General features: G+C 43.6%; 3 protein-coding genes across 4 annotated transcripts; 1 reads left to right on the plus strand and 2 right to left on the minus strand.

Annotated features, from left to right (window-relative positions):
* Positions 1 to 232: 232 nt before the first annotated feature.
* Positions 233 to 8,490, minus strand: ppil3 (peptidylprolyl isomerase (cyclophilin)-like 3). 2 transcript variants are annotated; one of them, XM_049762122.1, is made up of 6 exons: positions 8,365 to 8,490; positions 1,411 to 1,485; positions 1,097 to 1,190; positions 935 to 1,002; positions 607 to 725; positions 233 to 460 (listed from the first exon to the last, which is right to left on the minus strand). In XM_049762122.1, exons 1-6 carry the CDS (start codon positions 8,446 to 8,448, stop codon positions 334 to 336), a joined length of 567 nt encoding a protein of 188 aa, XP_049618079.1. In that variant the 5' UTR covers positions 8,449 to 8,490; the 3' UTR covers positions 233 to 333. The 2 variants fall into 2 exon arrangements, with proteins under 2 accessions (XP_049618079.1, XP_049618080.1); XM_049762123.2 differs by lacking the exon at positions 8,365 to 8,490 and adding an exon at positions 1,680 to 1,812.
* lrrc8ab (leucine rich repeat containing 8 VRAC subunit Ab) lies at positions 2,438 to 8,490 on the minus strand. Its single transcript, XM_049762112.1, has 3 exons — positions 8,365 to 8,490; positions 4,576 to 6,694; positions 2,438 to 4,404 (listed from the first exon to the last, which is right to left on the minus strand). The coding sequence occupies exons 2-3, from the start codon at positions 6,685 to 6,687 to the stop codon at positions 4,129 to 4,131; spliced, it is 2,388 nt and encodes a 795-aa protein (XP_049618069.1). The 5' UTR covers positions 6,688 to 6,694; positions 8,365 to 8,490; the 3' UTR covers positions 2,438 to 4,128.
* A 691-nt stretch (positions 8,491 to 9,181) lies between these two features.
* hscb (HscB mitochondrial iron-sulfur cluster cochaperone) lies at positions 9,182 to 11,372 on the plus strand. Its single transcript, XM_049762117.2, has 6 exons — positions 9,182 to 9,625; positions 9,837 to 9,933; positions 10,195 to 10,284; positions 10,357 to 10,501; positions 10,915 to 10,962; positions 11,177 to 11,372. Exons 1-6 carry the CDS (start codon positions 9,261 to 9,263, stop codon positions 11,269 to 11,271), a joined length of 840 nt encoding a protein of 279 aa, XP_049618074.1. The 5' UTR covers positions 9,182 to 9,260; the 3' UTR covers positions 11,272 to 11,372.
* Positions 11,373 to 11,832: the final 460 nt, after the last annotated feature.

Raw genomic sequence — 11,832 nt, forward strand, 5'->3', positions numbered from 1 at the left:
TGTACTCTGTATTGTTTGGCTCCCTCTCAGCTGCGACCCGAATGAGAAATGATGTTATGCTCACATTCGAAATGGCTGAGAAGTTCTTTAGGGCCGTTGTGGTTGTCATGCTTGTAGCTGGGATTTCTTTAGCTGGACTGACATCATCAATAAAGTTTTTGTTTTTTTGTTTACAGTAACAAAGTATCTGCACTGTTAAACTTCCAAACACAACAACAATGACAAATAAAAGTAATCATATGTCATTTATTAAAAAACATGGGCAAATACTGGTTTCTTATTTTCTTGTACAAAACAATGAAATCTTTGCAATTTGCACTTTGGAGACTTTTTCTATCCAGCAAAAGGGTTGGCATGAATGGTGACATCTTTAATTCGACTTTCAGTCAACGGTCGGAACGTCTTTTCATGCACGGGCAGTTTTTCAAGCTCATCCAGTGCTTCCAAGCCATCGATAATCCTAGAAAGCAAAGCAGAAAAAAAAAACACAATGTGAAATACTTCTAATATAGATTAAGAGGCAGTTTGCATCGAGATATCACACGTTTCCCTGCAGAATTTGCAAGGTTCCAAATGGACGGAAATGTCATTTCGTACAGTACATACTTTCCAAACACCGTATACTTCATGTCCAGATGAGGCTGTTTGGCGTAGGTGAAGAAAAACTGGGAGCCATTTGTATTCGGACCATTGTTTGCCATGGAGACCACTCCTCGGACGTTATGCTGAAAGAAAAAACAAAACAAAAGCAGATTTAGAAAAAAAGAAAACAAACCTACATAGACAGTAAAGTACGGTAAACAAAATGTCAGGACATCTGAACTGTTAAAAGTTCATCCTGATGCTGGCTGAAATGAGGTCTGCTGAGGTATGAGGAAAATTAATGAGGAAATTTGGGTCAAAATTGTAAAAAATAGGGGGGGGGGGCACTTACTTTTAAATGTTCACTGAACTCATCTTCAAACTTGCGCCCCCATATGCTTGTTCCTCCTTTGCCAGTGCCTGTGGGATTTTGCATCCAAATGGAGGGAAGGAGGGGGAAAAAAAAAAGTCACGCAAATGACATTGTAAGCAATTATTGAATGTCGTCTTCTACCTGTTGGGTCTCCCGTTTGCACCATGAAGCCTTTAATGTTTCGGTGAAAGATGCATCCTTTGTAGAAGCCACTGGCACACAGGGCGAGGAAGTTCTAAAATGACAAGCAGTGACGTTCTGGTGAGGGTCATGACTGCTGAGGCACAGACATAGAAGTAACTTCTTGCCTCATAATCACAATAAACCGTTCAATTTATACATCTGATGCTGTCAAGTAAACCAAACATCTCTCACACTTGGTCTTCAACGTTCTTCCATTCTATCTATAAATCTATTCTCTCCTGTCTTTAGTCTATGTCATTCTAAAAACTTACCTCACAAGTTTTTGGAGCGCGTTCACAAAATATTTCGATTTTGATGTCTCCTAAATCTGTGTGAAGGGTCACTGCCTGCACACATACACACGCACGCACGCACGCACGCACGCCACAAAACAAAAACAGACATCAAATCAGTCAGTTCGAACAACGAGTTAAGAACTAAACAGAAATGATCTGTAAATAACACACATTTAAAACATAAAGACATATCTATGATACATTTGGATGCTGCATCGTCGTCTTAAATTGAAACAAAAAGTTACCATTTTAAACGCTGCGAAAGTGCGTGAATGAGTGGGCGGAAGAAACAAGTCCGTGTGGATGCATTACTCAGCGGATAATCGTTCCGAGACGCATCTCGGTACTTTAGGTCAACCTCGGTTCCGTCCCAACATACGACATTTCGAGGAACGCAGTTATTTGATGTATTATTTTGTTGATATTCGTATAGATATTTATTGTCATAATGATACTTTTATTGTTTTTAGGCGAAACTACAGACTAAAGCTCGTCCCGATTTACGTAATAAATCCGTCGCTGTTGCATGAACAGGGGTTGTCGTAAACCGAGTCCTCTTTCGTTTACGATGCACGAAGTCAGCACGGAAACTGAATAATCTTCGTGTAATAACGTTTTAAAATTTATTTGGGTATTTCAAAATCAAACAAACAATATTCCAAGAATATAAAATACAGTCAGTCCATCGTCACGAATAATGTTAAACATAAAGTGAATTGAAAAATGTTGAAACATAGTAGTATTCGGGTAATTCACGTTAACCGAATAGTTCTGCTTTTACTGCATTTTCCTTTTAGGCCCAACTTACACTGGGGTTTTTATGTTGGGGGTAAAAAAAGTGGATTTAATCAATCTTAACCTTGCTCTTAGGTTTAATTGATCATTTTAAGTCTCGTGTCAAATACAATATGAAAGATGTTGCAGTTGAATGTGGACCAGCATCACTTTGTCACCCCCCCCCCAGTACACCCACGTTGTTAATAATGAAGGTATCAATTGAATATATCAGTCACTAGACAAGTCACATTTTTTTTATTTGCAAAAGATTTGTATTTGATTTATTTTATCATTTCACACGCCCATGATTCTCTCTCATCTCTCATCAAAACAATTATATGTGAAAACATCTACACATACATTTGCAAAGTAACAAGACTTACGCTATCATTTGTAACCATAAAAAAGGAGCATAGCCTATATAACAATGGTTCTCATTTATTAGTGACTTCTTTCCTGTTAGCTACGACAGATTAATGATCAAAGCATTCCAAAACATTTACAATTAAAATACACATACATGTTCCGTTTCAGCCGTGATTATTTGGAGCCAAGTAGTCTTCCACATTAGCTTTAACAGGTGGTCAAGTGTACAAAGTATTAGACACGCAATCAAAACAAAACACACGGCAGTACGTAAAAACAGGAGTGGACAGGAGGAGGGTTAAGGCAAGTGGCCTGCACACACACAGCGTTAGAGAAGAAACCTTTTTTTTCTGTCACTGGCAGATGATCGATGGTGTGGGTTTTATTTGACAAAGACTACATTTGCCCCACTTGATCAAAGTAATTGTGCGTATCAGGTGAACAAGTCTTGGAAACCTGCCATCAGATATTCATGAAAGTGACAGAACTCCTCATTGGGGTGCACAAGGTTGTAAGCTTTTTGTGTTACTTTTTTTTAACATCATTTAGCTATATACACTAAAAACCTCGCTACACTCCAAGATTGAGATCAGGGGTGGGGCCATTTCAGTTGCACTCGTGTAAAAAGCAAATGTCGATTAATAATTGAGCAGTCGAGGCATTTCCTTTCCCTTCCGCTGAGGTTTGTTTATCGGGCTGGCTCAAATACTTGGAGGTCTCCTTCCCCACCCAACATCGAGATCAAGCAAGGGACGACTGCACATAACACTCGTTCAAAGGACGTGCTCAAACGCATTTTCTCATATATTAATACATTTGAAACATACCTTCCACTCCCATTTTTCTCTCTCAATATTTCTTATAGTCTATGCCAACAGGACTGGGATTTGGTACTACATATTATGGACAAAAAAAAAAACAACAACATAGGAAATCCAGGTGACATGGAGCTTAAATGATTGTCAACTTGACAGTGTAATTGTACTTGGTACGGTTGTAAATATATGCAACATATATAATGAGCTTAACTTTCAGAGATTTTGCTCTGTCTCGTCAAGTCCTTCAAAGGAATCGACTTCCAACACTCAGTCGGCTGATTTAGATACTGTGATGTCATACAAAAGAAAGACCAAGCTTGGCTTCTGGTTGGCTCGCTGACACGACGTGTCGGAGAATATGAGAGCAATGTCTTGTTTAATGCTCAGTATTGTTGGCCCATCATTTTGCATACTTAGCTCAAATTCGCCATCATTGAGATGCACAAAATGTAAACAAACCACAATCACCATGGCACTGCTTCTCCAATTTCCCTTTGGGATCAATCAAGTAAGTGTTCTCTTATTATTGCGAAATAGCCCGACGAGTGGGTCAAAGTGGATGACCAAATATAAGTTGGGAAGCTTAAAGAATAAAAATCGTGCCAATCTCGTGAACACGTTCCCTTTTCTTTTTTTTTTTTCACTGGCTGTACGTGACGCCATCCCGTCTCGGGGTTTGGGGCGGCCGCTTCGGTGACTGGCTCGGCGAGCATCTGTGAACTCATGGCTCCGTTCATATCTGCTCTTTGTCCGTCCGCCACAACTGTTCTTTGACTTCCGTGGGCAGGGTGTTGAAGAGGTCCTCCTCCACGACCAGCCCAGTTCGCTTTAATTGCCGGCACTCCGCCAGCTCAACGGGCAGACACTCCAGACGGTTGCCTCTCAGCTCCAGTTGCGTCAGTCCCGTCAGCTCGCCGAAACGTGACGGCAGCGACTGCAGGCAGTTGTTACCCAGGTTCAAAGTGCGCAGTTTCTTGCACTGAAACAGCTCATTGGGCAGGCTCTCGATCTGCGTGTCAAAGTGGACGAACGGGGAAAGCATTACGTATTTTTCGGAGTGAAACCTGAAATGAACGGTTATTTTTCGAGCCTTTGCAATTCAACTGAAAAGATTGAATAGAACCGCGTCGTGGAAACAGACGGACGGACGGACGGGTGCGACGACAGGTGGTGTACTCACTCGATTGGCAGTCACGGCAAGGTACTGAAGGTTCTGCAGGGAGCCGATGTCGGCCGGGATATTGGTTAAGTTGTTGTGGCTCAGGTCCAGGAAGCGAAGCTTGCGACAATAAAACAACTGGCCGGGGATCTTCTCAATCTTATTTCTGTTCAGGTAGAGTTTCTCTAAATTGATGAGCGTGCCAATCTGGATGGGGATGTAGGCAATCTGATTATACCAGAGTTTAAGGCAGACCAGCCTGTGCAAGTGCTGGAAACTGATGATCTCCTCGATAGTCTTCAGGTTGTTGTCCTTCAAATCGATCTCCTGCAAATTGTGCAAGCTGAAGATGGAGTGCGGTATGCGCTCCAGATCGCAGCGGATCAGCTCCAGTTCGGTCAGGTTGACCATTTTCTTCAGGCTGTTGAGCACCATCAGCTTGGTGCCTTCGTTGTTGACGGACAGCTTCTGGAGGTGCATGCCCACGTCGGTCACCACCTGAGGCAGCTTGGTGAGATTGCTCTTTAAACGAAGAACCTTGAGCCTTTTCAGCTCCCTCAGCCCATCGATGACGATGTAGCGGTTGTTCTCAGCGCTGAGATTCCCGGTGAGGTGAAGCTCACTGAGATTCTTCAAACTATAAATCCATAGAGGAATCTCCTTGATATCGGTGAATTTGATGTGCAGGGACTTCAAATTCTCCCGCAAAAAAGCCAACGCCGGAGCTTCGATTTTGGCCGGGGTGTGGTAAAGCCACATCTCTCGCAGGTTGATGAGCTGAGCGATTATCGGCGGGATGGTCACGTCCGGTATGAGCTCCAGTTTGAGAACCTCCAGCTCCATCAGGTCAAAGACCGTGTCTGGAATGCCGCTGAGCATGAAAAGGTGCAGCTCCAGCTTCTCTTGAGAGTTCTTGGTTATCCTCTGCCTGAGCTTGTCGAGCGTCCACTCGTTGTTGAGGTTGAGCTGCCTCAGTTTGTTTTCGCTCACTTCGGAGAGGAAGACGGCAAAGCGCTTGGAGTAGAGCGGGTCGTACTGATCGATCATGTGCAACATGAAGGCAAAGTCGTTCTTCACGTCGGGTATGTCGCTGTAGCTGCTCTCTTCTCGAATGGACTCGAAGGAATACTTCTTGAGGGAGCGCCGCAACATCCAGCACAGAGTATACATGCAGATGAAGCCGTACACCACCACCAAGCTAATGTAGAAACAGGCCAAGATCTTAAAGAGCGTAGCCAAGGGATGAGCGCAACGATATACGTTGTACCCAGTCAGACTTTGTATATCCACGTTACAGTCCACGCTGAACTTGATATCGTTCACATAATACCCTGTGTAGCAGATGATCAAAATGAATTTGATCACCTTGATGATCGTCTGACGGATGTACAACCTATACACGATGTCCCCTTCTTCCACGTGGATTCGGAACTTCTTGACTTTTTCAAAGAGAGCCTTGGCCTGTTCGCCTTCTTTCTTATCCAGGACCCCCGTGTCCGTTCGATCGACGATGCCCTGCTCGAGTCGCGTCTTGGTTCGCTGGAGCATAGGGACGCTGGCCTCCACGTCTTCGCTGATGACCGACTCCTTGTGCTCCATGGAGCCGTTCATTTTCATTGGTTTCGGATCGCTCTCTTCCACCACCGTCTCCGAAAGAGCTCTGGTGGTCCACGGCGAGTCGAAGCACTTGAGTAAGATGGACACAAAGTGTTCTAGTTTGGAGCTGGTGCGGGGAAACTTAAACCAAAAGTTGCTGCAGGCTAAGAAAATAAGGGTGTGGAGTAACACCAGGTAGGGGAAATATTTGGCAAACCAGTGTAATCTAGTCTCGTAGCACACGGCATCGACATAGTTGTACTGGTGGCGGTCCAAATCGTATTGGATTCCTTTGGGCTCCCACGACAAAGGTGCGATGAATGAGGAATTCAAGTTCTTCTTGCACGTCTTATCCACCACCCACTTGCAGGGCAAGCAGATCATCTTGTCCTGGGTGACCTGAAGAGTCCCACCGAACACCGAGATCATGAGCATAACGATGGAAATGTAGTCCGTGAACACGTCCCACCATGGTTTCAGGATGCGGTAGGCTGGCTGTGTGTCCACAAAGTACCGCAGTTCAGTGATGGGGATCATGGTTTATCTGTGAGAAAAAGCACCGATTTGAAGGAGAAGATGCTCGGCTTGAGGGTCAGTCAGTAAGGCCAGCTATTGATTTTCTTCTGTAAATATCGATAAGTTGTTTACACTTGCTACTTGGAACTTCCGTATCTAAGTTCTCTGAAATGAACCATGCGTATGTGATACACTTATTTGTAGTCCGCAGTTCATTTTTCTGTAAAACTCTGATAAAATTTGCGTCGCAAAATATGATTGAGAATCGGTGCTCCAAGAGTGAGCTTCTGGCTTTTCCTGACAAAGTGTTCGTTCATAGACTTTAGTATAATGGATATGCTGTTTTTTCTTTGCACAGGTCCAATTAATCTCTGAAATGGGGTGCCATACCGGATGTGGGCTTTGGAGCCAAAACTCATCAGTCATTTAAATATGAAGTACAATTTTTGGCGTCTTCTTATAGACTTGCCATCATTTACATTTGCATAAATCAAAAGAAAATTATCCAATTTCTACAGTTGGAGTTGCTGGCACATGTCCAAAAACAACAAAACTGCATCACTAGCAGAGATTGCATTATTCAGGAAAAAAAACCTCAAACTTTTGAGACAGAAATGGGCTGCAAATGTTACACCAAAAAAATGGTTATCGTGAGTGGGTGTCACGTGAGACGTCAGCATCAATTGCTAATATTGGCTGCTAACTAGCCAACTGCTGACTGTCGCCTGATATTAGAAAAGAAACCCACTCTTATTAAATTCGCAGTGGTTAATCTTTAACATGCAATGTGACTTTCAGCACAAACTTGCCCTTTGTCATTCAAGTTAAGGGTTAAACACCCAAGCGTGGTTTATTGCTTTCACACAGTGGAAAGCATTTCTTACGCAGTTAGGAAATATTGAACGGCGATGACTGTTTTGACTCTGGAGCATGTTCATCCGATTTCAAGTTTCTTTTTTTACCGATCGTACACAGACCGGCATCGGATTCAACTCTCCATAAAAAGTCATGCACAACCGCACACAGATGACGCATTATATTATTTCATCATTCTAAAAATACAATTACGAACGAGCAATAGAAGCAGAAAATACATTCTACTTACACATCTGTAAAGAGCAATAAGTCCGCCCGTTTGCAGTGAACAACATTCCGCATCAGCTTTTTTGCCGATGTTGTCCATCAGTGCTTCCAATCAGCCCCTCGGGCTTGGCGTGTGTGCGGCACGGCACGCCCAGCGCGGGAGTCCTCTAAAGATGATGTTCCGTTTTGGCATGTTTAACCCAAACAACGCGACGGCCAGAGGAGCCACCTCTCTCGCTAGCTCTCTATTCTTAGCCATTTCCGTTAATAATACCCAGAGTATTGTCTGTGGGGGCCTTGAGAAGCACCTCCCTCGACCTTCAGTCGGAGAGATCCTGTTTACCTTATAGAAAGTGCTGTCTCCAACCAGTTGCCTCTCCGGGACACTCTACTGTCACCTTTTCCCTCACCTCCCCAACACACCTTCGCTAAGACAATAAGAGGCAGACGCTGGCAGTCATCACAGGCGTCTACTTTGTTCACAAACGATAAAGTCGGGGACACCAAGTCTGCATCGGGGGCCAAAATGCAAATTTATACTGGCTCAACTTCAGAGCTCTTTTTTTTCCTTCCCCTACTCACATCACATGGCTGTTTCACAATTGTGTAACTTACCAGCTTCACTGTGTTATCTGGGCTCCAGTGCTTGCTGCTGTTGGTGCTGGACAAGCCGTTTTCTGTGAGTCCATGAGCGTTCATGGACCATCGCCACTATCAGTGCCATGAGCTTATGTGTGAAACCTATATTAAAAAAAAAAAAAAAAAGAAGAAAGAAATACAATAAACAGTGGGTGAATTGCGAGATCTGTCAATGATGGCATGTGGTAAAAAATGTTGAGAAAGTCAAATTCGACTTAGTTTGAGTTGGAGCATATGATTAACCTTAATGACAAATCATAAAACCATGACAAACGGGCTGTGTCAAAAAATGGCTTACTAAACCACAAGTCGTTGATTCAAGAATAAAACGTGTGGATTTACAAAACAGGCAGTCATTTTCTGTATTTTTTTTTTTTTTTCATTGAACACGTGAATGTAGATCGGACTACTTGACACGAACATCTTCAGCGCAATAGCATTATGGGTGCAGTTAGCCAGCAAGCTAACTAGCTACATGTTTACCACCCGGCTCTTTGTGTCATCTGGGCTTGAACTTCATTTGCGGGGAAACACGCCTCGGATAATATGTCAGCGGGGGAACTAACAAGTTGTGGGAAAACAGTTTGAAACGTTCACTTACTGTGTTTGAAGACGTGTGTTTTAATCCAGAACCACTGGAAAGAGCGCGTATTTGCCTTTTCTTGGCTAGGGCAGCTAAAGCTAATAGCCGTAGCCGCTGTTTTTCCGAGCACAATCCAGACGCTTCAGTCATCGTCTGCCACCGCCGACCGATAGGTGGCAGTGTTCTGATATTATGTCAACGTAAAAGAAGACGCTGTTTCCGGTGATGCTTATGTATTTGTTTACAGTGTCAAAACTGCTTCCATTAAGGTGATTTTAAAACTTCCCAAATGGTGTCATTGAACATTTTGCGAACGGTAGGCTCATTCCGGACGCTGCCACTCACAGGCCGGCTCGTGACGAATCAACCGGCCGCTTTCAATGCTGTTACATGTCCAGCACGCTGTTTGCTTGTGGGCTTGGCGAAGGACACATGGACAAGCAAGAAGACCCTCAGAGGCACAAGGAGTGAAAACGAGTTGAATCGCTACTTCTGGAGCGTCACGACAGTCAGGAGTTACAGCACATCCAATGTCCAAATGAACTGCTGGAAGTGTAAAGAACCTATTAAGGAACTCCCTACATTCTTCTGCTCGTCCTGCAAAGTAGTCCAACCTCCTCATGAGGGAGTATCCTTCTTCAGCATCATGGACTGGTGAGCATCTTGAAACCTACATGTCATATATAAGCAGCTTTAGATTCAGGCATACTTGTATTTACCAAGGCACGATTGACTGTAAGATTTCCTTCCACCAGCCTCTTTTCTTGTCATAGGGAATACAATATGAAATTGATACCACTCTTTTTTTGTCATGAATTTGAGGAAAGAATGACATGATAATGTGCATTACCCCCCTCCCCCACAGTGAAGACACATTTGCACTGGACACGCACAAACTGCAGAAAAGATACTTGCTGCTCCAACGCTCCCTTCATCCAGACAACTTCAGCCAGAAATCTGCGGTAGGCTGGGGTTTTGTAAGCGGATAACGGTCCAGGAGCATGGTCTGTGAGTGGTCTGCTGCTTCCCGCTCTGTTGGCCTTTTACATGAGTAAATGAAACATAATCACATAGAAAGCCCATCACACTTTGGCGTCACAGCTGGTACCCTTGTGCGGAGACATCACAAAAACACAAGTTAAGCCACAAGTGGTTCCGCTGTATATGATATGGTTACTGACTACACAAAGAGGAAAAAGCTATCAGAAAATGTTCTTTTGCAGGAAGAGCAAGAGTATTCCGAACACCAGTCAGCGCTCGTCAATAAAGCCTACGAGACTCTGCAGAAGCCTCTGAGTCGCGGCCTCTATTTGGTTAGTTCAAACTCCCTCGGTCTAACGTCTGCCTTGCACGATGCGGCGTGTCCTCGATGTTTTGCGTTCCAGCTGGAGCTGAAGGGAATGCGCATCGACGACGGCACGGATTCAGGGGTAGATGCTGAGTTCCTGTTTGAGCTGATGGAGATCAATGAAGCCCTCGAACGGGCCCAGACGCCAGAGGAAGCCGATAAGATCAGTCGAGACACAAAATGTAAACTAATAACGTCATGTCTCTCACACAGATGTAGTCTTTGAACTGGGGAAAAAAAAAGTCGCTCCCACTAGTATTTTAGTTGACCACCCCTGATCTAGCAATCTATGCCAGCCACTTATAATGACATGCAGAACAATCAATTATTCTTCCACTCGATGGCAACGTGGTTGCATTTGTCTCGGGATACTCTGACTGTCGAAATTTGAGTTACTCAATTGCCAAGATTCACGACAAATTGCACTCCCCTTTGAAGCTCTTGAAGTTTGTATTTTCTTTGACAAAATTCACTTGGTTCTACTCTGTGCATTCACAGACACAGACTGATGCAATGTTCGGTTCCCAATGAAAGAACCAATCTTTTGTATGAACATGTGCAGTCGCTGAACTTGTCGCATCCTCCTCGCTTGCAGGGAAACTGAAAGGCTTGACAGCGGAGATAGACGGCGCCCTGCGTGCAGGTGAGACATCAAGAAGTCCCTTTGAAAAGTCTTCTACATCCCTCCCACGCATTGCCTGCTCGTTATGTAATCTGCCGAAGCTTTACGTCGCCGAATGAGTCATCGGTTGAATCTCTTTTGTTGTGCGTGTCTGTGTGTGTGTGTGCGTGTGTGTGTGTGCGCGTGCGCGCGCGCGCTCTTGTCTCGTCTTTATTTTCTTATTTTTCCCTGGCAGGAGAGCTCCAAACTGCCAAGGCACTGCTTGCCCAAATGAAATACTTCTCAAATATTGAAGAGAAAGTTAAGGAAAAACTTTCCGGATACATGTGATTTCACTTCCTCCTGACACACTTTTAAAAAGTTTTGCACCATGATGACTTTGCATTTCTGTACATGTGATGTTCATAAATATTAAAGGACCTTCAACTGAACGGTTTTTCAATTTCACTTGACTTTTTTTTTTTTAATAGAGCCTAGATTACAAATGAAAAAGGACACCTTTTGAATTATCCTCACACATGAAGTGCAATTAGTTACACTCTTAACCTATTATGGTAAACAAAATCAGTCATTAAAACTTCTTTTATTCCAACAAACATCTTATTTTATGAAAACATGAATTCACTACAATCGAATTTAAGTTCCTAAAGCATTTCATTTCACAATTGACTTGTACCTAACCTCTTATTAAATATGAACGGCATTTATTTGTATTGTATCTTATTGTCCTCCCACTTGGAGTCTTATCAACAGCAGGATAGTTACTTCCTCAAGTTTCCTGTAGGTGGCGACATAACACCTGTGCGGCGGCGGCATCTCTGCTTCCATGCTGTGCAGACTTGCTCTGAGACCGGAAGAAAGACAAGCTCTTGAATAATTCATGGCGGCCAT

This window comes from Syngnathus scovelli, chromosome 3, assembly GCF_024217435.2.
Source record: "Syngnathus scovelli strain Florida chromosome 3, RoL_Ssco_1.2, whole genome shotgun sequence".
Classification (NCBI taxonomy): Eukaryota; Metazoa; Chordata; class Actinopteri; order Syngnathiformes; family Syngnathidae; genus Syngnathus; species Syngnathus scovelli.

Coding starts and splice junctions, on each gene's coding strand:
- lrrc8ab (XM_049762112.1), bottom strand. CDS start 6,687: ATGATCCCCATCACTGAACTGCGGTACTTTGTGGACACACAGCCAGCC. Junction 4,405..4,575: donor TTGCCGTGACTGCCAATCGA/GTGAGTACACCA, acceptor TTTGACACGCAG/ATCGAGAGCCTGCCCAATGA.
- ppil3 (XM_049762122.1), bottom strand. CDS start 8,448: ATGAACGCTCATGGACTCACAGAAAACGGCTTGTCCAGCACCAACAGC. Junction 1,191..1,410: donor GCGCTCCAAAAACTTGTGAG/GTAAGTTTTTAG, acceptor TTGTCATTTTAG/AACTTCCTCGCCCTGTGTGC. Junction 461..606: donor AAGTATACGGTGTTTGGAAA/GTATGTACTGTA, acceptor TTTGCTTTCTAG/GATTATCGATGGCTTGGAAG.
- hscb (XM_049762117.2), top strand. CDS start 9,261: ATGGTGTCATTGAACATTTTGCGAACGGTAGGCTCATTCCGGACGCTG. Junction 9,934..10,194: donor ACTTCAGCCAGAAATCTGCG/GTAGGCTGGGGT, acceptor GTTCTTTTGCAG/GAAGAGCAAGAGTATTCCGA. Junction 10,963..11,176: donor AGACGGCGCCCTGCGTGCAG/GTGAGACATCAA, acceptor TTTCCCTGGCAG/GAGAGCTCCAAACTGCCAAG.